At 38.1% G+C, this 26,699-nt stretch overlaps 1 protein-coding gene across 3 annotated transcripts in view; it reads right to left on the reverse strand.

Annotated features, from left to right (window-relative positions):
- The window catches only part of LOC121390197 (GRB10-interacting GYF protein 2-like), a 57,224-nt gene that overhangs the window by 16,762 nt on the left and 13,763 nt on the right, over positions 1–26,699 (reverse strand). For all 3 annotated transcript variants that reach the window (XM_041521957.1, XM_041521956.1, XM_041521958.1), the window contains exons 8-23: positions 26,481–26,572; positions 25,208–25,393; positions 23,675–23,995; positions 22,845–22,950; positions 20,990–21,091; positions 20,432–20,496; positions 19,710–19,882; positions 17,299–17,472; positions 13,973–14,079; positions 13,369–13,466; positions 11,458–11,610; positions 8,091–8,441; positions 7,363–7,470; positions 5,196–5,291; positions 3,906–4,013; positions 2,539–2,642 (exon numbers count right to left, since the gene is read on the reverse strand). In XM_041521957.1, coding sequence (XP_041377891.1) covers positions 2,539–2,642; positions 3,906–4,013; positions 5,196–5,291; positions 7,363–7,470; positions 8,091–8,441; positions 11,458–11,610; positions 13,369–13,466; positions 13,973–14,079; positions 17,299–17,472; positions 19,710–19,882; positions 20,432–20,496; positions 20,990–21,091; positions 22,845–22,950; positions 23,675–23,995; positions 25,208–25,393; positions 26,481–26,572 — 2,344 coding nt within the window. The remainder of the gene's footprint in view (positions 1–2,538; positions 2,643–3,905; positions 4,014–5,195; positions 5,292–7,362; positions 7,471–8,090; positions 8,442–11,457; positions 11,611–13,368; positions 13,467–13,972; positions 14,080–17,298; positions 17,473–19,709; positions 19,883–20,431; positions 20,497–20,989; positions 21,092–22,844; positions 22,951–23,674; positions 23,996–25,207; positions 25,394–26,480; positions 26,573–26,699) is intronic.

A 26,699-nucleotide genomic window follows, 5' to 3' on the forward strand; every position in this document is an offset into this window, starting at 1 on the left:
GGATCTTTTATATGCACCATCCCATAGACAGGATAGCACATATCACGGCCTTTGATGTACCAGTCATGGTGCACTGGCTGGAACGAGAAATAGCCCAATGGCCCCACTGATGGGGATCGATCCCAAACCGACCGCACATCAAGTGAGCGGTTTAGCACTGGGCTACGTCTCGCCCCTTTACGGATGGATGTCCCCACAATGCAAAGACAGGCGTATAAAAATAGCTCCATTTTAAGTCACCTTTTTAAAACTACATTCCCTGGAATATTTTTATTATTTAAGCATATAGAACAGAAAATCCAATTACGTTTGGTGCATATATGACGCCGCACTCCGCATTGGTTTCACTACGCTGGCTTATTCAGGTCAAAAACAAAGCCATGAATTTGAAAGTGGAACACTTTTGACGGGCTCGTACCTATCTCGGTTTTCATTGGCTTATCACAAGTATAGAATTCCCCAACAAGAGATCACGTGAGATTTTGCAATTTTTTTAACAAATTTAACTGTCTTGATTGAGGGGTCGTCTCATATCTCCAAAACATATTTATATCCATAGAGGTATGGTACGATGCCTTTCCAGGGGTTGGTGAGTGGGGGATTTGCCTTGAAATTTTGACAGTGGCCAGCTGTTGGCATACCCGTTAGATGTAAGGGGGTGTTACTAATTACGTAACACTCTAGGGGTAGAGGAAGAGGGTACTGTGTTCGATTTACGTAACATTTTTCAAGACTATATGTTATTTTTATTCATTACTTAGACCTAAAAAGGTGTTTTTTGGAAATGCACGGTTAGTCTAGGATCGATCCCCATCGGTGGGTATACAAAAAGACCATGGTATGTAATATCCTGTCTGTGGGATGGTACATATAAACGATCCCTTGCTAAAAAAAAGCAGGTTTCCAAGGCGCGTGTGCAGGGACTTCAGCGGGGTTGGGGTTATAGACTGTGTTAAGCGAAGTTTATATGGGGCCATGCTCCCCCCAAAATACATTTCAATTTTTTTTTAAGCTTGGACAAGTAAGGGTTTCGATCTCCCAATACCCTCCCCCTGCACATGCACCCGATTCCTCTCTAAGATTATATGTCAAAATTACCAAATGTTAGACATCCAACAGCAGATGGAAGGAAGGATAGGATATGTTTTATTTAACGACGCACTCAACACATTTTATTTACGGTTTTATGGGGTCGGATGATTATTAAATCAATATGCTTTATCTTTGATGTTGTTAAACAACCCCCCCTCCCCCCGCCCCCCAACTTTATCCTTTCCAAACAAACTAATATTTATTTGAATTTGTCGATTTTAACACGTAAAATTAAGAAGTGAAAATGTTCATTATCTACTTCAGTATATTTTATTTTTAAAATATATACATGATTAATGTGTTACTAGTATACAAACTAAACTTTGAAAGTTCTGCTAACACTTTATAAAATAACAATTCTGAAATAGGAAGGTAAGACTGTCGATAATACGTTGTCAAGATCAAACCGGTTTTAAATACAGCGCAAGATTTGTCTTTTAATTTTTTGAGACGAACCCTACAATTTGAAATCGGCAAACGCACGTGTTAACTGGAACTGACAACAGGCTGTCGTTTGTGCTTTGCCGAGTTATGGCGGCACAGGCGACGAATCAAGCGTATACGTTCGACGATATTCGTTCATAGCGAAAACACGACTTTTTAAAAAGTACATTTGAGCTTGTATTTCACATTTGTACATGATGTTATAATATGGTAACCAGATAATGTAACTTTAAATTCAACATTTAAAAGTATTGTAATATGAAAAAAAAGTTGAAGGTACTCAATAAATTTGAAATGCTAACAATACTTGGGGATACATTATACGGTCAAATCTTTTTTAAAACCGCCAATGAGTGAGTATTAACAAGCATTCTGAAAGTAATGCTAAAGCAATAGATGTCCCTGACCAGGCCTGGTGCTTATAAAACTTTTACAGTCTAGACTCGAGACTCTATTAATAGAGTCTGAGACACTAATGTTATGACAACACCATACAAATTGTATGTGTGTGACGTCATTTGAGATGGAGTCTGGACTAAGTTTTATAAGCATGGGCCCTGGTCCAATAAAATGTTTATCTAACTTCAAGGGCCATAAATATAAATCTCCACGTAGGTCAAATTTGATATGAAACAACCGGCCTCAGTGGCGTCGTGGTTAAGCCATCAGACATAACGCTGGTAGGTAGTACAGGGTTCGCAGCCCGGTACCAGCTCCCACCCAGAGCGAGTTTTAGCGACTCAATGAGTAGGTGTAAGGCCACTACACCCTCTTTTCTCTCACTAACCACCAACAAGTAACCCACTGTCCTGGACAGATAGCTCAGATAGCTGAGGTGTGTGCCCAGGACAGTGTGCTTGAACCTTACTTGGATATAAGCACGAAAATAAGTTGAAATGATATGAAACTCTACCTGATAAAGTTGTACACACAGTTAATTGAGCAATTAATCACTTGGGTTTCTTTCACGGGTAAGTCTGCGAAAAGCAGCCAAATGCTTACATATGATTGGCCCAAGATTTCTGCTGCTGCTGCTGCTGCTGTTGTTGGAACATGATCTGTTGCTGTTGTTGCTGCTGTTGCTGTAGTTCCATCTGGACTCGTTGCTAGAGTAAATAAATTAAAACGTAATTGTTACTACTGATCTTCACAAAGCAACCAAATCTGCACAACTTGTTCAGTTTGATTACTTGAAACCAATTCAAGTGACCGAGGTGATGTCTTTTGTACAAAAATTAACATTATTCTGTTATTTAATGTAAACTGAATTAATATTAGTAAGTGGGGGGTTTTGTTGGTAAATGATTGTGTATAAACTTAGGTTGGATACAAATGATTTTTTTTTTTTATATGCATGCTCCACTCCCCACTACACCCAAGATAACGGCATTTTAAAAGACAAGAAAGGAGTAAGTTAACCATAAAAAGAAAAAGTACAGCCCCCAATATTTATTGGGATCTTCGGTTTTCAAGGCAGGTATGATGGTTATGAATTCTAGTGAATTGTAATCCTTACCAAGTGCAGCACTGTTCATGAACTTTATTAATCTAATTCTATGGCTTTATATGACTTTTAAAGGCAATTTTCCAAGACTGTTTTTTTTTTCTCTCTCAAATTTTAAAAATGTTTTGATGTGTATTACACCCTATAGCATTAAATTAAGGAAAAACCCCACAAAAAAACTCAATTTAAATTTTGAAATTTTTTCCGTCATTAAACACAAAATTTGAAAGGCTGGAAAATGGTACAGTGAAACCCCTAAAATCAGATCCTCAGTAAACTGGAATACCCTCAAAACTGGACATTGTTCAAGGAAGGAAATGTTTTATTTGATGACGCACTCAACATATTTTATTTACAGTTATGTGACGTCAGATATATAGTTACGGACCACACAGATATTGAAAGAGGAACGTCACTGTCGCCACTTCATGGGCTACTCTTTTCGATTAGCAGCAAGGGATCTTTTACATGCACCATCCCACAGACAGGATAGCACATACCATGTCCTTTGTTACACCAGTTTTGGAACACTGGCTAGAACGAGAAATTGCCCAATGGGTCCACCGATGAGGATCAATCCCAGACTGACCGTGCATCTAGCGAACGCTTTACCACTGGGCTACTTCCTGCCCCAAACATTGTTCATGATCCCTTTTTAAATATCAGTATAGAACAGAACCTCTGTAAACTGAATTCCCCTAAAAACTGGACTTTTTACATGGCCTCGTGGATGTCTGATTAAGATGGATTTTACTGCATTTGAAAAACAAAACATGACGTTACAGGATTTCCATGACCTCTACGATCGATTAACCAGTAATGAAACACAGAGTTGTTCAGTAGACAGTGCACACTGTGACTTTACCTTCTCCTGTCTTTCTCGCTCCTCTTGCTCCTGTATCTCGGCGAGAGACAGCGACGATTTCGATTTTCCGCGATTGTCGTTCTCAGCCCACTTGGCTGATGGTGGAAGCTGAAAAGCAAAAATAAAAAATTCTCGTACAGAAATACATGAAAATAAGTTTTTAGTTACACACAAAACAGAATGGAAAAGGGCCACAACTGAGAAAGGAAAATTTTGATGGGTTCACCGAAGACGATCCACCACTGGAGCACATCTATTAATGAATCATTGGCTATTGGATGTCAAACATCTGGTAATTCTGACTCGTAGTCATGAGAGGAAACCTGCTACATTTTTTCTATTGCAGCAAGGAATCTTTTATATGCACTTTCCCACAGACAGGAAAGCACATACCACAGCCTTTGTCCAGTTGTGGTGCACTGGTTGGAACGGGAAAAAAACCCCAATCAGCTGAATGGATCCACTGAGGTTGTTCGATCCTGCAATGTATGCACCTCAAGTGAGCACTCAACCGACTGAGCTAAATCCTACTCCTGTACCAACAGAGCACACTGATTAATTAATCATCGGATATTGGACATTTTGTAATTCTGACATTTAGTCTTCAGGTAGTACTAAACCAATTACTTCCGGCTGGGTCAAAGTTCGAGGTGCACCCAACTTTTGATAGAGAAGTGAACACCACAAGTCCTGTGATTGGTTATAAATGTGAGTGTGTTGGTTGTAAAAAAAATTAGTTTCATCTGGGCTAAAAAAAAGTATGCAATTTTATTTCATCTAGTACCACTGTGTCAAGTAGCCTTGTGCTTAGAACATGTATGGGGTACCTGTAAAAAAAAGTACTAAAATTTTGTGCGGAACTAGGGTAGTCATAGACGCTACCCGTTATCTCAGAAATGAGCAGCTTGACACCCACTTTTTTGTGATTCACTTTAAGGGTGAGGGGTGGTAGTATTTATATCCGTGGCGTCTATGTCGATTGATACATTGCAGGTAGGAGTTTTAGCCACATATGTTACTATTGTCGTCTATGGGATTTGATTTGGTAGTATACACCCTTCAGAGCCTTTATATTCACCTTGCAACAACCTTTCATACACCCACATTGGCAGCACTGATTGGAATGAGGGGTGGGGGTGGGGGGTGGGGGGGGGGGGGGGGGGGCAGGTAATCCCAATGGGTCTTCCGAGGTGGTTTGATCTTAAAACCCAAGCACTTCAGGCTAGTGCTTTAGCAACTGAGCTAAATTCTGCCCCTCCCTCCCCTCCCCTTGTTGTGAGAGTTTGTTACCTGCATGTGTGCAAGTTGCTCACGCTGCTGTTGCTGTAGTTTGTACAGGGCCTCTTGCTGCTGCCGCTGCTGTTCCTGTTGACGCTGCATCTCTTGCTGCAAAATAAAAACAAAAACACATTTTGGGAAGGAAGGAAGGAAATGTTTTATTTAACGATGCACTCAACACATTTTATTTACGGTTATATGACGTCAGACATATGGTTAAGGACCACAGATATTGAGAGAGGAAATCCGCTGTCGCCATTTCATGGGCTACTCTTTTCGACCAGCAGAAAGGGATCTTTTATATGCACCATCCCATAGACAGGATAGCACATACCACGGCCTTTGATGTACCAGTCGTGGTGCTGGCTGGAGTGAGAAATAGCCCAATGGGCCCACCGACGGGGATCGATCCCAGACCGACTGTACATCATACGAACGTTATACCACTGGGCTACATCCAGGTACATTTAGGTAGAGTAAGTGTTAAGAGATAATAATGTGTGACTGCCATTCCTAAAAGAATCATGATCATAAAATTAGAACAGTCAACAAGGGACCTTTCAAGTGAAAGAATAACACATACCTTTGTAAAAACTGGCTGAAAGGAGAAACACAATTCATATCACCTCAATCCAATTCTGTATTTCTGACGAAACGAATTACCAAAATATTCCTTATCTCTGCCTCTCTATCTTTGCAGTAAAAAAAAAAGGTGCCCAAATGGTTCACAAGATGAGTTGATCCTGCATATCTCAATCAGAAGAAAGGAATGGTTTATTTCAACTCATTTTATTTACGGTTATATGGCATCAAACATATGGTTAAGGACCACACAGATGACACAGGAAACCCCAATGACACCATGCAATGGGCTACTACTTCTGATTAGCAGCAAGGGATCTTTTAATATGTAGCATCACACAGACAGAATACTACATACCATTGCCTTTGTTACACCATATTGTGAAGCACTGGCTGAAAGGAGAAATAGCCAAAATGGGCCCGTCGACAGGGATCCTAGACCGACCACACATCATGCCCTACCACTGGGCTACATCCCAGCCCACCTCAATAAGATTCTGTGTTTTACTAACAGAATGAATTACCTGCATCTGTTGTCTCTTTCAATCTTTGAATTCTGCCAAGATGAACTGATCGTAGGAGCCCAGCCCACCTCAATAAGATTCTGTGTTTTACTAACAGAATGAATTACCTGCATCTGTTGTCTCTTTCAATCTATGAATTCTGCCAAGATGAACTGATCGTAGGATCCCAGCCCACCTCAATAAGATTCTGTGTTTTACCAACAGAATGAATTACCTGCATCTGTTGTCTCTTTCAATCTATGAATTCTACCAAGATGAACTGATCGTAGGATCCCAGCCCACCTCAATAAGATTCTGTGTTTTACTAACAGAATGAATTACCTGCATCTGTTGTCTCTTTTCATCTTTGAATTCTGCCAAGATGAACTGATCGTAGGAGCCCAGCCCACCTCAATAAGATTCTGTGTTTTACTAACAGAATGAATTACCTGCATCTGTTGTCTCTTTCAATCTCTGAATTCTGCCAAGATGAACTGATCGTAGGAGGTCAGCCCACCTCAATAAGATTCTGTGTTTTACTAACAGAATGAATTACCTGCATCTGTTGTCTCTTTCAATCTATGAATTCTGCCAAGATGAACTGATCATAGGAGCCCAGCCCACCTCAATAAGATTCTGTGTTTTACTAACAGAATGAATTACCTGCATCTGTTGTCTCTTTTAATCTTTGAATTCTGCCAAGATGAACTGATCGTAGGAGCCCAGCCCACCTCAATAAGATTCTGTGTTTTACTAACAGAATGAATTACCTGCATCTGTTGTCTCTTTCAATCTTTGAATTCTGCCAAGATGAACTGATCGTAGGAGCCCAGCCCACCTCAATAAGATTCTGTGTTTTACTAACAGAATGAATTACCTGCATCTGTTGTCTCTTTCAATCTCTGAATTCTGCCAAGATGAACTGATCGTAGGAGCCCAGCCCACCTCAATAAGATTCTGTGTTTTACTAACAGAATGAATTACCTGCATCTGTTGTCTCTTTCAATCTTTGAATTCTGCCAAGATGAACTGATCGTAGGAGCGCAGCCCACCTCAATCAGTTTATGTGTTTTACTACTGACAGAATGAATTACCTGAATCTGTTGTCTCTGTCTCTCCATCTGTCTCTGCTTCTCCTCCTCCGCTGCCTGTTTCTGCAGTTCCTGCTGCCGTAAGAATTCATCCTGCTGCCTTTGTGCTTCCTGAACACGGGCCAAACAAAGGAAAGGAATGTCAGTGTAATGGCACCTCAGCACATTGTAAAACTTTGGCTAACTGGTAACATTTCACCAATTAATCAAGAGATAGAGAGGAAAACCTGCTGGTAATAATGCAACAAAGGATCTTTTTATATTTACCCACCACGGATAGGATGGTACATGCAATGGTCTTTCATCTCAAAGCTATACATGTTTTATGTCCTAATTATGAAGAAAAAAAAAATCCAAATGCGCCTGTCGAAATTACTGACCTGTTTTGTTAACTTAGGGACATAAAGTTGACATTTTTCATGTACACATACTTTAAGTTTTCAACATACTTTTAACAAAGGCTAAATTTAATTACAATTAATTCACACTTTAACACAGTCATACAAATTCCAAATTTAAGATGCTTTGTTTCAAATTAATTTGTTTTATATCACGTCATGAGGAAATGCTTTGTTCTTAAAAACTTTTTATCAGTCAGTGTTGAAAATTGAAAATTACTACTGAAAATTGATTAGCAATCATTACTTAACATTTTAGAATAGGGTAGCAATCTTGTATTTGTTAGTGAATGACAACACAATATGGAACAAAATTCTCCCCAATTTGTTTACCTGTTGTCGGAGCATTTCCTCCCTCCTCTCTCTCTCCTCTGCTTCTTCCATCTGTCGCTTTGCCTCCTGTATGTGACGCTCTGCTTCCAGCCTCTTCCTCTTCTCTATTTCCTGTCTCTGTCTCTCCTCCTGTTCCCGTCTCTGTCTGTCCTCCTGTTCTCGTCTCTGTCTGTCCTCCTGCTCCCGTCTCTGTCTCTCTTCCTGTTCCCGTCTCTGTCTCTCCTCCTCCTCTCTTCGTCGGTTCTCCATCTCGACTTGTAGGATTCTCTCTGAGGCTTCCTTCTCCTGGCGTTCTCTCTCTTGCTGCTCCCGCCGTTTCCGGATTTCATCCTGACGAGCCTCTTCCAGTCTCTTGATAAACAATGAATGACAGAAAGCTCAACAACAACCCATCACAATAGGAAATCAAAAGACAAAGGCTCAAGCATGAAAGATGACAGAGTTAGTTAAAACACAGTGTATGAAGCTGTGGTGAATGTTATTCAAGCAATTAAAAACCACGATAACAAAACTAAAAACAACATGAATGATCAACACTACAGATCAAACAATAATAAAAAAAGAACATAGATTTGCAAAATGTATATATATATATATATATATATATATATATATATACATATACACAGTTGAATCCCGTTGGCTCGAACCGTGTCGATGCTTGAGAAAGTGTTACACATTGACTGAACCATTTGGTGAACATCGGACATTGCCGTAATATCAGTTAGAAAGTTGAATTAGATACAAATTATGTAATGCATGCAAGTGCACTGAAATAAAATAAATAAATGAGAAATTCTTAATCTGTAGTTACATGAATTTATTACTAAACAATTTGAATATTTCAACAACAATCGCAGCAATTATTGGTCGTCATGTTTGGTGGACTACCATTTGATATTTGATGGATCACCAGTAGTTCAAGGGAAATATAGCTATTAACACAGATGGGACCGATAATTTAGTTCAAACGAAGGCTTATAGTCGACCCTGGACATGTTCGACCCATCAGCAGTTAATATAAGGGTTTACCGAACACAAAACTTGGGACTTTGTTTTTGGTTCGAGCATTGCGGTGTGTTTGACCCTTCCGAGGTCGAGCCAACGAGATTCTACTGTGTATATATATATATATATATATATATATATATATATATGTATGTTACAGTCAATCTGTGAAACCAGTCATTACGCGTAATGCCTAAACAAATCAGTCTTTTCGAGAAGTGCCTGTGACCACCAGGCAATACGCGAAATGACTGAAAATTCCAGGCATTTCACGAAATGACTGAAAATCATGGCCAGCCATTACGCAAAATGACTAAAGTGATTCAAGTGTTATTGTTGACACTCGTATTCAGGCTTTTGGTCTTAAATATTGATAAAACCACATAATATTAACAAACAAGGATAAGTATATTGATTACACGATTTAAAATACTACTTAATATGAATTATTACTCAACTTTCGCTATAGTTTCAGATTAAAGAATCTTATACAAAATATGCTTAATACCACTTGAATATTACTAACAAAAGGTTCTGGTAATTAATGTTTCTCTGGTTTATTCTTAAACAACACAGAATCTGCTATATTATTGATGTCTTGTTATCTAGGAGCTTCTTTCCATCCCTGATTAGTTGTAATGGTTCGCTGGTTTATTCTCAAACCTACCCTTGCTTTGTGTTTCTATAAACAAATGCATCAAGACATGGCTACTTTCAGTGGCTTCTTCTAATTCCTTAGTACAAATTTATAAAACTAAATATGTTTCTGGGGTTTACTCAAAAGTTCTTCTGTTGCAACCAGTACATGATGGCAGAGTCCAATGAAGATAAATTTAAAACTGAGCCTTACAAAAAGTATGAAGTTTGTAGAAAAGTGTTAATTCCAAAAGATGCATATTTCACAATGCTAGAAGATCTTAAAACAGCAGCAGCTGATAGTGGATCAAAGAGCAGACATGGATACTATCTGCTATCAAAGTGATCTTTCTATACCAATATGTTAGTTTAATGATTTGACACCGACTACTTGGTAACATTCAACTTCATCTTCATGTACAACTTCTGAAGTGATTTGATTTGAGATTAAATAAAGCGTTACATTAGGACTTGAGTGGTGTGGTATTATAGATAGCACTTTAGTCATTTTGCGTAATGGCTGGCCATGATTTTCAGTCATTTCGTGAAATGCCTGGAATTTTCAGTCATTTTGCGTATTGCCTGGTGGTCACAGGCACTTCTCGAAATGACTGATTTGTTTAGGCATTACGCGTAATGACTGGTTTCACAGATTGACTGTAACATATATATACATATATATCAAAGAACACTTTTTCGATTATTGTGCGCTTTTATTTGTCACTCTCAAGGAAAGCTTCAGGTAAATGTTGCCACCTCTGCACCACAATGAAAGAAATGTTTTATTTAAAGGGACATACCCTACTTTTTAAACACTAAGGCATATTTATTACTATTAGAGCCATTTTTGATAACTGAAATCATACTTTACTTAGATTTTATTGTTTAGATTATTCGTTTCCGTACATTCTTAGTGTTTTTGGTCATCCTGGTGTTTTTAATATCACAAAATGCATTTCTCATATTTTTAAAAACGCACGTGCCTCTGAGAAGTAACAGTTATGGAGTCGAGTTTTAGTCTATTTTTAGGGGATATTTCACCATTTCAAAGACACTAACTCATGTTTTACTCAATTGTAACTTTATCCAAATATGTTACAGGTTTGTAGATTAACTAAACTTAGTGTGCAGTTTCATGGGCTGAAACTAGAGTCTGTCCCTTTAACAATGCACTCGACACGTTTTATTTACGGTTGTATGGTGTCGGACATATGGTTAAGGACCACACAGATAATAAGAGAGGAAACCCGCTGTCGCCACTTCATAGGCTACTCTTTTCGATTAGCAGCAAGGGATCTTTTATATGCACCATCCTACAGACAGGGTAACACATACCACAGCCTTTGATATACCAGTCGTGACTGCACCACAATGAGGAACAGCACTCAAACTTAAACAGCACTCAAACAAACTTTTTCTTGATTATATATTTTTGCAAATCCAATTTGTTTCTGGTTGACCAGAAATTTTTAGTAGAACAAAACAAATGTTACACAAAACAGAAAAGGTACACACCTCATAAACTAGTTTCTGCAGCTTTGATGACAGATATTTTATGTGAATGACAACAGAAGTCTGTTCTAGAGGGCAAGCAATTGCAGTCGCTCCCTAGACTGGTTTTTACACCTAATGTTAGATGAATGTAATATGATAGCACTAGAAAATTGTACCAGTCAAATTGTTAGCAAATGTTTGGCCTCCTAAACACATGACAGTAGCGTACCTTCAACTCCATCTGTTTCTGTCTTTCCAACTCTTCCTTCTCTCTCATCACCTGTTCTCGCTGTCGTTCCAACTCTTCCTGCTGTCGGCGAATCTCGTCCTGCGCTCGTTGAAACTCGTCCAGCTTTCTCCGCTGGTCTTCGTCCTCCTGCAACTGGCAACAAACAACACAGATCTTTAATCACCATTCTCACTCTTATCCAAATCTCACCATTTAAGCCATTCTCGCTCTCCATCACTCCCCTGAGACTAGTTCAGGGAGAGCAATGTTTAGCTTCCCTAAGCATTTGAATTTATATGGCATCAATATGATAATTAAAATGTTTTAAATAGCTCCCCATAATCTAAGTTAGGGGAGCAATTAATGACTCCCCTCAAAAGAATTTCACGTCAGGTCTGCTTACGTCACACCATTTCACAAAAACAGTAAACTGTGTTCTTTTGAACTTTGAAAACACCAGTATTATCCTTCTGACTACTGCAGGCGAGATAATTCGCCCAACGTCGAGTAAGTCGACACTTAATACTGAATACAGTACATTCATTCATTCGTATTTCCCGCCGTTTTGCACACAGCACTTACCGAAAATAAGAATAGAACAACACTGATCAAGATTAAGCTAGATAATGGCTGTTTTAGTTTACTTTTTTCTTTCTATTTTTAAATATCTAGAAATTTTGATTTGAAAAAGTGGTTTTCACCATGTATTTTTGCTTGTGTTTCCATCTGAGACGGGAGACCATTGGGTGATATGCTCGTTTTCTACATTCTATCAATATAAAACTGTTACTTACACTGCGTTGTGTTTCCATCTGAGACAGGAGACCATTGGGTGATATGCTCCGTTTCTACATTCTATCAATATAAAACTGCTAGTCACATTGCGTTGTTTCCATCTGAGACAGGAGACCATTGGGTGATATGCTCATTTTCTACGTACTATCAATATAAAACTGCTACTCACACTGCGTTGTGTTTCCATCTGAGACCAGAGACCATTGAGTGATATGCTCGTTTTCTACGTACTATCAATATAAAACTGCTACTCACACTGCGTTGTATTTCCATCTGAGACCGGAGACCATTGGGTGATATGCCCGTTTTCTACATTCTATCAATATAAAACTGCTACTCACACTGCGTTGTGTTTCCATCTGAGACCGGAGACCATTGGGTGATATGCCCGTATTCTACGTTCTATCAATATAAAACTGTTATTCACACTGCGTTGTGTTTCCATCTGAGACCGGAGACCATTGGGTGATACGCCCATTTTCTACGTACTATCAATATAAAACTGCTACTCAAATTGCGTTGTGTTTCCATCTGAGACCGGAGACCATTGGGTGATATGCCCGTTTTTCTACGTTCTATCAATATAAAACTGCTACTCACATTGCGTTGTGATTCCATCTGAGACCGGAGACCATTGAGTGATATGCTCGTTTTGTACGTTCTATCAATATAAAACTGCTACTCAAATTGCGTTGTGTTTCCATCTGAGACAGGAGACCATTGGGTGATATGCTCGTTTTCTACATACTATCAATATAAAACTGTTACTCACACTGCGTTGTGTTTCCATCTGAGACCGGAGACCATTGGGTGATATGCTCGTTTTCTACATACTATCAATATAAAACTGTTACTCACACTGCGTTGTGTTTCCATCTGAGACCGGAGACCATTGAGTGATATGCTAGTTTTCTATGTTCTATCAATATAAAACTGCTACTCACACTGCGTTGTGTTTCCATCTGAGACCGGAGACCATTGGGTGATATGCCCGTTTTCTACATTCTATCAATATAAAACTGCTACTCACACTGCGTTGTGTTTCCATCTGAGACCGGAGACCATTGAGTGATATGCCCGTTTTCTACGTTCTATCAATATAAAACTGCTACTCACACTGCGTTGTGTTTCCATCTGAGACCGGAGACCATTGGGTGATATGCTCGTTTTCGGCTGCTCCAAATCCCAGACACTGGTTGGCTGAGACCAAGAGCCTGAAATTTATTTTTACTTATTAGTCGATCTTAAAACCAAAACAACAATCTCCATAATTTACTTTACCACAAAAATATTAATTGTACAGTTAAAAACTTTTAGATAAGTCTTTAGGCTGCAAATTCATATTATAGAATTTATTATTATTAATCATAAACAAACGATAATATAAAAATAGAAATTTTACATTTTTACAAAGATTTGACAACCCTACAAACACCCACTAGAGAACTTGCAGTGATTTAGTACAAAGAGAATCTGCTCCCAAAAGTAAATACAGTGAAATCTGTGTAAACTGGACCCTGAACAAAATGGAATCCTGTCAAAACCGGCCACGTTTCACGATCCCAAATGTTCCAAAATTTTACAACGCGACCCTCTAAAACCCTGGATTCTGTCTAAATCGAATAAAATTATGTCCCTGACAAGATCTGTTTTATGTCCCCGACATGATCCGGTTTAAACAAGTTTCACTGTACAAACATGAGATTAGTGTTGCACATACCAGATATATTTGGTGGGTCCTGAATGTTGGCCGTGGTCACTGGTTGTGACGTGGATCTGTGGAATGTGGGAGGTGATGTGTCGTTAGCAGCCTCCGAAGTAGCAGGTCTGTAAAACACAACAAATACATTATTGTCATAACCATAGACTTTGGTGTACCAGTTGTGGGGCACTGGTTAGGAATTAAAAAACCTGAATTACACTGTGGGTGATCGAAGCTTGCCGAGCAGATCCCCCACCCCCTTCATAATGACATCAATAAATTATATTAAAAAAATGGGTTATGCAAAATTATATTTGCATGAGCAATGTGCGAATGAAACGATCGTTTTCGCAATTTTCAAAGGCCTGATACAGGCAAACAGAAAAATGTCTTGTATATATAACCTGTACACACTTCAAGATGCCTCTTCTTTCTTTCTTTTTTTTCAATTATTCCCCCAAACCAAACTACCGTATATCTTCGCCTATAAGTCGAATTTTTTTCACCCAAAAATTATTTTATAACTTGGGGGGTCGACTTATAAGAGGGTTAAAAAAATTCACCAAAAAATATTAGTTTTGGGGATTATTTTACAAGTTTTATTGTTGAAGTATGCCATGTATTTATACTCAAATATGTTAATTTGACACATTTATTTTTTATAACCTATTTTTTTTGGTTATTCAAAAAGGCGTGCGATCTCACTCACATGCCAATAGAACAGTCCACTTAGTTAAATTAACAGTCATCACTAATAGTAAAAATGTAAACAATACTAACTACCTGTTGCCCGAGTTTATTTTGAAATCTGGTCACTGGCATTAATGGTTGTTCAAACAATGTTTTGGCGGTGATTAACTTCATGAATATTACTGAGCTTTCCCTTAAAATAGACTGATCTCTGCAGTTCACTATCTAGAGCAATAGGGACACACATCATTTGGTACAAAAACCAGTGTACTTTCCAGAGTTATCCTCCTTACATGTATTAATATGGCGGCAAAACGTGATACTTTTCAGTTATCATAGTGATCTGTTGTCAGTGTTTATAAATAAAGTTGTTGTCTGTGCACAAAACCATCTGTACAGTACTATACAGTAACAGTCAAAAAGCTTTCACTCTCTACTAAGGGAATATTTCGTTTTGATTCTATGTAATAATGATAGTTTGATTGGAATAGTCTGATTATATTGCGATGTACAAAACGTGAAAAAGTTTGTAAAATAATTTTCTTTTGTTCAAATATTATTGTTCTCATGTGCTGAAAATAAGAAATATTTCAATATTTATAAGTAGTTTTTCATGGGTCGACTTATAAACGGGTCAATAAAAAAATACGTTTTCAGGACTTGAAATTAGGGACTCGACTTATAGCCGAGATCGATTTACAGGCGAAGATATACGGTACTTCCCCCATCCCATCCTGCTCCAAAACTTAAAAAGGGGACCACAGCAAATATATTAAAATAGGTGTGGCTATGAATATTCATTAACATATGTGGTGGTAGGCTTCACAAATTTGATTTAGAATTTCTATTAGACAAAAATATTTTGTTTATGATGTAGCAAAAATCTATTTTTAAAAATTAAGTCAAATTAGCCAAACAAAACATTGAAAGATGCCAATTCTCGTCTTGTTTTGTTGCATTTATTTATATTATAATACATTCTCCAAATTCAACTTCAATTCATATTGGTCATTTGGCAACTGACAGCTTAAATAATGCAACAGATACAATGTCACAGCAATTGACAGTGTTACCGCAGGGGATTTATTTTCACTTTGCCTGCACATGAGTAGTGATGCTCTGAAATCAATGCGGAGCATGTGTGTGTATAAAGTTTGGTGGGTCTATCACTTCTCACAAACTGAAAGGAAAAGAACACTTGTTTAATGACTCCTCAACACATAACTAGGACTACTTGGTCTCTACACTTTGCTGCCACCACAGATGTTAATCCGGTGAAAAAAAACACTGCAAGGGATCTTCTATAAGCACTTTCCCAAATTCATTTATACTTATTTTTGTTCTTATATCCAATTAAGGTTCACGTATGCTGTCATGGGCACACACCCCCCTCAGCTATCTGTCCACCGAGAGGGTTAGTTGTTAGTGAGAGAGAAGAGGGTGTAGTGGTCTTACACCTACCCACCGAGTCATTAAAACTCACTCTGCATGGGTGGGAGCCGGTAACGGGATACGAATCCAGTACCTACCAGCCTTATGTCCGATGGCTTAACCACGACACCACCGAGGTCAGTCTGTCCCATGAACAGGACAATACAAACAAATGCTTTTGATGTACCAGTTGTGGGGCACTGGAGAACTATGTGGACTCGCTATGATAAAAGTAAGACTCACTGTGGTTATACTAAAACTCACTAATAAAACTAGCAGTCACTGTGTTGAAACTAAAACTCACTGCGTTGAAACTACAACTCCCTGCGGATAAACTACAACTCATTGTGGTGAAGTGATGAAACTCAAACAAACTCACTGTGGTGAAATTAAAACTCATTGTGGTAAAACTAAAACTCATTGTAGTAAGACAAAATAAACTAAACTGTGGTGAAACTAAAACTCACTGTGGTAAAATTTAAACCAAACTCATTGTGGTGAAAATGAAAGGCACTGTGGTGCAATAGTGAAACTAAAACTCATTGTGGTTACGTGATAAAAGTAAAAGTAAACACATTGTGGTGAAAATAAACTGACCGTGGTGAATTCGTGAAACTGAAACTTGACTGGTAAAACTTAACTGAGGTGAAACTGAAATTGACTGTGGTGAAACTAATACGGACTGTAATGAAATGGTAAAATCAAACTGACTGTGGTGAAACTAAAACTGACTTAGTGAAATGGTAAACTAAAATGGACTGTAGTGAAACTCGGTGATTAAACTAAAACTGACTGTGGTGAAACTAAAACTGACTGTGATTAAACTAAAACTGACTGTAGTGAATTTGTAAACTAAAACTAACCAGTGTTCGAGATGGTATCCCGATATCCCGGGGATACCAGAATTTAATTTTGGATACCAGACTTCAAGAACCCAGTATCCCACCGGGATACCACATAATACTAAATTCTCAGGTGGGATACCAGATTTTGAAATGTTAGTATCCAACTGGGATACTGCCCCAAAAATTTAATCTCGAACACTGCTAACTGTGGTGAAACTAAAAATTGACTGGTGAAACTAAAACTGACTGAAGTGAAATGGTAAACTAAAACTAACTGTGGTGAAACTAAAACTGACTGGTGAAATGGTAAACTAAAACTGACTGTGGTGAAGGTAAAACTGGCTGTACCGATTTGGTGAAAGTGAAAGTAAAACTGACTGTGGTGAAAGTCTGTCGGTCTTCTGCTGCTGTTGCATCTGCTGTAGCTGCTGGAAGAGGAGTGGCTGCGTCTGCATCAACATCTGTGTGGCCAGCTGCTGCTGCTGCGCCGGCGGAAGAGCCTTGAATGATTCCTGTTCCTGCATCTCCGTCATCATCTGCATCGTCATTTGTCTGCAACACAGTTCAAAAACTTGTATCACACAAGATGAAAAAAAGACATGTTTTATTTAACGACGCATTCAACACATTTTATTTACGGTTATATAGCGTCAGACATATGGTCAAGGACCACACAGATATTGAAGGAGGAAACCCGCTATCACCACTTCATGGGCTACTCTTTTCGATTAGCAGCAAGGGATCTTTTATATGCACCATCCCACAGTCTTTGATATACCAGTCGTGGTGCACTGGCTGGAACAAGAAATAGCCAATGGGCCCACCGACGGGGATCGATCCTAGACCAACTGCGCTTCGAGCGAGCGCTTTACCACTGGGCTATGTCCCGCCCCCACACAAGATGATATTATCATCAGTCACTGGCTTTGGGGGGTCTAGTGCTCAAGCCATTAGATTTAAGATTGGAAATACATAGAACACAATTCAAAGCATTCGCAGACTTGTAATACACAAGATGATGTTAACATCAGTCACTGGCTTTGGTGGTCTCGTGGTTAAGCAATTAGACTTTAAGATTGGAAAGTACATGTAGCACACAAGAAAATGTTAATGCCAGTCAATGGGTTTGGCTGTCAGTGCTTAAGCCATTAGACTTAAAAATTGGAAAGTACTTGTAAAACAGTTCAAAAGCATTAAATTGAATGAATGAATGAATGAATGTTTAACGACACTCTTTTTCATACTATAGAATTTACTACAAGCTATTTATTTCTGAGCAGATTACAATTTAAATTGTACACACAAATAAATAATGGGGGCTTTGTTATTTCCAAAACACTTTTACGTTTCTTCTTATGTCAAACCAAACTGAAATTATTTACAAAAAATATTTTGGTAGAAGCATGGGACGGATTATAGTGGTTCAACCATTAGACTTTAGGTTGTCAAGTACTTTTCGAACATTTTGTTCAGCATTGTGTCGCAATTCTCTATACAAGTTTCAGAAGATGCTACACAATTTTAAAATGGTAAATAGTAGTTACTAATTAATCTTCAGTTGATACGCAACTGTAAATAATTGTAATATCTGAAAACCAAATATTGCCTGGTATTGGGTTTGTATTACAGTACTTGCCAACACACCATATTTTCGCATTTTGCTCATGAATAAACATTAGTGTAACTGTTTCTTTGTTTACAATGCAATTATAAAGTTTGTTTTGTTTAATGACAACACTAGAGCACATTGATTTATTGATCATCGGTTATTGCATGTCAAACATTTGGTAATTTTCACATACAGACTTGGAGAGGAAACCCGCTACATTTTTCCATTAGTAGCAAGGGATCTTTTATATATACCATCCCATAGACAGGATAGCACATACCACGGCCTTTGATATACCAGTAATGGTGCACTGACGGGTATGAGAAATAGCCCAATGGGCTCACTAACGGGGATCGATCCTAGACTGACCGCTCATCAAGTGAGCGCTTTACCACTGGGCTACGTCCTGCCCTCAGTTACAAAGGTCAAATGATGCTGGACCCTTGGCGTAACTAAATACAGAGTTAAAATACAGAAGACCGTCTACAATCCTTACCTCAGTTACAAAAGTGAAATGATGCTGGACCCGTGGCGTAACTAAATACAGAGTTAAAATACAGAAGACCGTCTACAATCCTTACCTCAGTTACAAAAGTGAAATGATGCTGGACCCGTGGCGTAACTAAATACAGAGTTAAAATACAGAAGACCGTCTACAATCCTTACCTCAGTTACAAAAGTGAAATGATGCTGGACCCGTGGCGTAACTAAATACAGAGTTAAAATACAGAAGACCGTCTACAATCCGTACCTCAGTTACAGAAGAAAGTGAAATGATGCTGGACCCGTGGCGTAACTAAATACAGAGTTAAAATACAGAAGACCGTCTACAATCCGTACCTCAGTTACAAAAGTGAAATGATGCTGGACCCGTGGCGTAACTAAATACAGAGTTAAAATACAGAAGACCGTCTACAATCCGTACCTCAGTTACAAAAGTGAAATGATGCTGGACCCGTGGCGTAACTAAATACAGAGTTAAAATACAGAAGACCGTCTACAATCCGTACCTCAGTTACAAAAGTGAAATGATGCTGGACCCGTGGCGTAACTAAATACAGAGTTAAAATACAGAAGACCGTCTACAATCCGTACCTCAGTTACAAAAGTGAAATGATGCTGGACCCGTGGCGTAACTAAATACAGAGTTAAAATACAGAAGACAGTCTACAATCCTTACCTCATAACGAGCTGCTGTTGTAGTAGTTGTTGCATGAGAAACTGTTGTTGCAGCATTTCCAGCTGGTTGGAGAGAGGGGGGCCTGGCTGGAGTGGGGTTGGCTGGATAGGGACAGGCTGGGGGGAAGGAGCCTTTACAGCAGATTCATTTCCAGCAGTCGACACAGGATTGTTCTGTGAGAAAGAAAAAAAATAATAATAAAAAGAAATTTAAAAATTAGAAGGTATACAAAACATTTATATTTTCTAACAAAATGTGGACTTTAAAAGTTTGAGCAAGAACATGGCAACTTTTGTAGGACTCAAACTCAACAATGGCAAAATGTATACACCTGGTGTAAATTATCTCCAGTATTTAACGTTTGTTCATGTCTACATACAGCAAAATAACCTTTCAGTCATGTTTATCTGCAGCAAAAGTAACTGTTAAAACAAACTGCTATCGGTGACAAATTCTTAAATCCGAGCCATACATATGTATATATTTTGAGTAACATGAAAAAAGGATAAAGCTAATCACAAAAACTTTTAAGCACAAATAGTACCATTTCAAAAAATATTACTATGTAATATACACAAAAATAAAGACTTCATCTATCTATCTTTGGGATTTGTCAGAAGTCATTAATTAGACCATGGACAAAAACTTTAAATCAACTATTATCCTGAATATACTGATGGGTTATTAGTCAATCTTGAATGTACTTATAATTATGAACCTACCAGAAGTGGTGGCGGTGATGGTCCACCAAGGAACGGAACTCGTCCCCATCTCTTTATGAGTTCACCTGCAAACAGAATTCAGACCAATTAGGTCAACGTTTCATTTCGTCTCACCAGTTTTACAACATGAAGTAATGCCAAAATAATCACAAATTTGAAGAAAAATTCCTAGGAATAAAATGTCTCTCCTACAACAAAATGATTCAGTGAATCAACAAATAATTTGTGAAGTAATATTCAGGATTTAAAAAAAAATTAAAAATTAAAACTCAAATTGCACATAAAAAAATTATATATTTTTTTAAAATTTCCAACAGGTTTTCTTTTCTTTTTATGTCAAGTTGAAATTATATTGATAAACAATACTTAAAATGGAGGAAGGTAAAAGGCATAGATTCGATTATTTAACCTTTAAAAATAATATGGTATGTTGTCAGATTTTATTACAGCCTCTACAGAGTTGCATTACAAGCAATTTAATTGCAAAAATGTTGTGTATGTTTGTCAGTGATATTCATCCACTGTTTGCTGCCTTTAATCCTATGTCTAGTCACGTACCTAACTGTTGAAACCGTTCGTCACAGCCACGTTTGACCAAAAGATTCATTGTGAAATAACCAGCACTGAACCACTGTGCCATCTCGTCAGGAGTAAATGGACCTAAAATACAAAGAAAAAAAGTAGTCAGTTATCTCCCCTTCATAAAGAAGTAATCCATTACCGCTCTTTCATCTTTCACAGCATTATCATATCAACAACACAACTCTTGTTTCATTTCAGCATATTAATAAACATCCAACTAAGTATTTACAGCTAATAAGATTGATTTGTTTAACATTTTGGTACATTTTGCCATCTCCAAAAGGACATAGTTTAAACAGGTATAGCAGAGATGCAAATACAGAAAGTTTTGCACCAGCCCCTTTTACTCATTAAATATATGATGGTGCGCCTTGATCTTTGACATGAAAAGCTCTGATTGGGTAGAGATCATAACCTAAACAGAGACCTGCTTTAAAAGGGAGATAAATCCCAAAGTCTTGCAACAAAGATCTAAACCATAGTTCACAGACAAGTGTCCAACCATCTCGGGTTCCTACCCAGTGTTCGAGATTAAAATGTTTGGGTAGTATACCATTTGGATACTAACATTTCAAAATCTTGCATCCCACCTGAGAATTTAGTATCCCACTTAAATGTAATTCATAAATAACATTGTAACAAACTTGGGCGACACTGTTCTCGTTTCCAGTCTATTGTAACGCCACAATCGCGGAATTTGTGAAATTTGCAATCAAACGGAATCTATTTTTGAATAATATTAACATAAATTAATATTTAGCAGTAATTTATAAGTGTTTCTGACATTATTAATGATAAACCTACCTATGTCAATTTTCTGCAGATGTGGAATCAATATCTCAAATAAAATTTGAAGGGAGGAAACATCCAACAAAAACAATAGCGACTTAGCAGTTCCCAGTCTATTGCTACGCCGCTATTGCTCCAGTGTAGCATTAGACTGGGTACGAGTTGGGGGAGATATTGTTATGGCATAGCATTAGACTGGGTACGAGCTCGAAAATACTGTTACTTAACTTCGCCAGTAAATGACGACTTTCATTGTTTAGCGATAAATAAAAACGCAGGATTAAAAAACAAAACAAAAAACATTATATGGTATCTCGGTGGGATACTGGGTTCTTGAAGTCTGGTATCCAAAATTAATATATGGTATCCCCGGGATATCGGGATACCGTTAATCTCGAACACTGCTACCTACCGAGTACAAAGAATCTTTCTTAGGTTAACGATGAAGATTATGAGAGGGTGGAATGCTTTACTCTATTTATCTCCCTGATGATAATGATTATACAGCTTGGTGCATGTACAGACATTTCCTTTTGGTTTCCACGCTAATGCTTATGCATAGCTTCTGTACTTGGTTTGAGTTTGGAGTTTTCCTTCTCCTAGGAGAATTTCCTTACTAGGATTCTGAGCCTCTCCAGCCCAGTTTTGATTTTGGAGTTTGCTTCTCCTAGACAGTTGTCTTTCTTGACTCAGTCCTTCGTCTGTCCGGCCCATATTAGTCTAGTCTCTACCCTTTGAAACAGTCCAGCTTGGGTGACCCTACCAGGAGGTGATGCTCCAGCTGGCATAGCTCTCCAACTCATTGAGACATACAAGCTACCTCACCACGTCAAGGAATGGACCATGAGATAGATCTCCCTGAGGAATGCGATTAAACTATTCCACTGCTAGTTTCTACCTATTCAGCACTAGGAATGTTTGACAGGTAAACAGTTTATTATGAAAATAATGAGAAATAAAACATTGCACTCTGTGTATCTACCAAGCACCAGGAATGACAAACAGTTTACTATGAAAGCTACGAGAGGGTGAAATGTCTTACCCTGTGTATCTCCCTGAGGATCGCGATAAAACCATTGCACTGCTAGTTCGACAGAGACTGGCGCTGTCTCTTCTTTCTTTACCGGACTATCCTCATTACCAGATTCCTGAAACAACGTTTAGCAAGTCAAGTCATTAACAGAATATCACAATGTTAAGGACTAAATTTCTATTCTGTAGGTTAGCTGCCACACAATCCTATCTTCAGAAGCACACACCGCCATTCACTTTTTTTGTACAAAATATAGAAAAATATTGAAAGGGCTATGTGACTGCTATTTTTAGCAAGTGTATTCACAAAAAATCAACATAGGTTGACCACGAAAATGTTAAATTATTCACCGTTATGCCACCTCATTTTGCTGTTATTTAAGTAGCAGCATACCACTTGCAGTTATCATTTAACAGGAAAATGGACATGTAATAGGAAAGGAAATGTTTCATTTAACGGCGCATTCAACACATTTTATTTACGGTTGTATGGTGTCAGGCATATGGTTAAGGACCACACAGATATTGATGGAGGAAACCCACTGTCGCCACTTCATGGGCTACTCTTTTCGATTAGCAGCAAGGGATCTTTTATATGCACCATCCCATAGACAGGATAGCACATACCACAGCCTCTGATGTACCAGTCGTGGTGCACTGGCTGGAGCGAGAAATAGCGCAATGGGCCCACTGACGGGGATCAATCCCAAACTGACCGCGTATCAAGCGAGCGTTGTACCACTGGGCTATGCCTCGCCCCTGGTTTTTATTAGGTACCCTCAAATCATTTTCTGGCAGAAAGCCCGAATCCCTCTCCAGGTTTTGCTAACTAAGACTAACCTCTGAAGTAACATTTGCCACAAGGTTTTCAGCTTCTTTCTCCAGCCTGTCAAGAACTTCTTTCTCTACCGGTTTGCTCGACAAACTTTTGGTTTCTTTTCCCGCTTTACTCGGTGATCTGTCGGCTGTGTGTTTTTTATTTACTACAGGACTGTCTGATTTTGAACTCTCGGCAGACTGCTTCTTATGGGTTGGAGCTGTCTGCTTTTCTGTTTTTAATTTCTTCTTCTCAGTTTTCTTCACTTCAGGTGGCGACATAGGTGTTTTGTCACCAATCTCGGAAGAACCATTCTCTTTAGGTTTTGTTTTTTTAGCACTTTCCTTTAAAAAAACCAGACAAAAACAGCATGCATTAAAGTTAAACAGTCAAGAGAGGGCTGCATTTATTTGGAAAAAGGTACAATTGTCACCAGGTTACAGAAACTGAATTAGGAAAGGTATACACATCATGGTGGTCATTCACCAAGAACATATTGATCATAACCAAGAAAATAAAATAAATGAAATGCTATGCTATGGCAAACCATTCATGTTACATTCTTTGCTGTTTTTAAGATTGAATCCGACATTCTTTGCAGTTTATGGAAGGAGAAATGTTAAGTTTGAAATATAATTGAAAAATCTGTTCTTTGTGAGTGTAACTGAAAACTAAACTTCACCAAACTCATTTGTTTTTATGAACATAACAAAAAACAAGAATTTTGCTCACCTAAATGTCTCTTACCACAAACTTTTCCTGTGCACTGTGATGAACATCCATAGGTGCAACTACGAACCAAGTTTAAATAACCTAGGACTTGTGAGAAATTGATCTAAATGCAAAACTTTAATGTTAAACTGCAACATCACAATTGGGAATCACCACAATTGGGAATGTAATACCTATATTTTGCCTGTTTACTTCATAAGTAATTTTGTAAGTTTGTTTTGTTTAACAACACAACTAGAACACATTATTATTATTAATCATCGGCTATTGGATGTCAAACATTCGGAAATTGTGACACATAGTCTTGTAGAGAGGAAAGACACTACATGTTTCCATTAGTAGCAAGGGATCTTTTATATGCACCATCCCACAGACAGGATAGCACATACCACAGCCTTTGATGTACCAGTCGTGGTGCACTGGCTGGATATTACTTCATGAAGGTGAGACAACAAAACATTACTGAACTCATTTTTATCTCTTCTTTATGAATGCAATGGAAAACAAAACATCACTGAACTCAGTTCTGTGTTCTCAGTGGCGGCTCCGAAAATTCATTTCGGGGGGGGGGGGGGGGGGGGGGGGGGGGGCAGTGACATGAGGTGGAATGCCAAGGGAACTTTGGGGGAGGTTTGGATGGGGATCATTAAAAAAAAAGGAAAATTAATATATAACAACATTAAAACTATCGCAAAATTTAAGGGGGGGGGGGGGGGTTCCCCCCTAGATCTGTCGCAAAATTTAGGGAGGGCGGTGGGTACCCCCCTAGATCCGTCTCTGGTTCTTCATGAAAATAATAGAAAACTAAACATCACAAAACTCACTTTTCTCTGTTCTTTAGGAGCACTGTCTTTGGTTACCGACTTCTCATCTGCATGTGAATCTTTATCTTTTGTTGACTTTTCCTCCTTGGAGGGCAATTTGTCGACCTTTCTTGATATGTTAACGGAATCTTTTTCTGGTGGCAAAACTGGTTTTTCTTCTCGGTCATTCTTTTCTTTATTGTCATCCTAATAACAGTACAAAAATATTTTTTTAAGTGTTAACATAGTTAACTGTTACATTCTAAAATTAAGTTGCAAAACATTCTAGACAGATTTTTGACACGTATGTGTAATACATCAGTAGCTAAATTAAAAAATACAATCTCATTAAGAATCAATTAATTTAAAATATATATTTGAAATGTTAATCAGGGCTCAAAATATAAAGTAAAATATGACCTGCTGTTATTTTTTTTAAATTGACAGGCCAAAAGAAATGTCCAGTGCAAAAAAAAACAAAAAAGCCTGCAGGAAATAGACAGCATGGGCGTATAGGATGGCTTTTGGGACAATGTGTAAAAAAATTAGGATCTTGAGATGTAATTTAGAGCATTGTGGAATTAAATCATGAGCTAAATAGCAGACGAGATAATCGTAAAATAGATCTGTCTGTTGTAAAGTCTTCTGGTTTTATTTCACCTGCTATGTATAAAAGACGGACGGCTTTTTACTGGACGCCATTTCGAGCACTGTCAATGTTATACAGAACCTTTGTACATGTAGGTACCAATAGATAGGTCACACAGATTTTCAATTATCAGTGGCCTGCACAGCCGTGGACAATATCTCAAAATGTCAGGTAACAGGAAGTGAATTCCTTTGTATTTTACCTCGGTAACCTTGTTTTCATTTATGTGAATTATATTTGTGTAATCAGGCTACAGATTTTCTCAGCTATCTTAGCGCTACGATCTCGTAAAACTGTCGTAGGGTATGGCAAGCGATGCTGTGATGTAACAAGCTGTCCACTATATTAATATTACATACCTTCAAATTGGTCGTAACAAACCTCCCATTATCTAACATTATGAGATATTGTCTCCCCGTCTACTAAACATGTTTGACAGATATTTTAAGACTTCAATATAACTTCAAGTCAGTTGTAACAAGCTATCCACTGGTTTACTATTAAATACCTTCAAACTGGTTGTAACAAATGTCCCGTTACCTAACATTTTGAGATATTGTTGCCCGTGTACTAAACCTGTTTCACAGATATTTCATGACTTCAAGTCACTTGTAACAAGCTGTTCACTGCATTAATATTACATACCTTCAAATCGGTTGTTACAAACTGACCACTAGCATCGAATGTGCCCAGCCCATCCATATCTTCATCCCCAGTTACACTCCACTCTGGCACATCTATATACAGAAAAGTTAAACAGTTAGTTTTGTTTAAAGATACAACTAGAGCACATTGATTTATTAATCATCTGCTATTGGATGTCAAACATTTAGTCATTTTGACTGGTTTGTTTCCATTAGTAGA

The sequence above is a fragment of the Gigantopelta aegis genome, chromosome 15, assembly GCF_016097555.1.
Source record: "Gigantopelta aegis isolate Gae_Host chromosome 15, Gae_host_genome, whole genome shotgun sequence".
Lineage (NCBI taxonomy): Eukaryota > Metazoa > Mollusca > Gastropoda > Neomphalida > Peltospiridae > Gigantopelta > Gigantopelta aegis.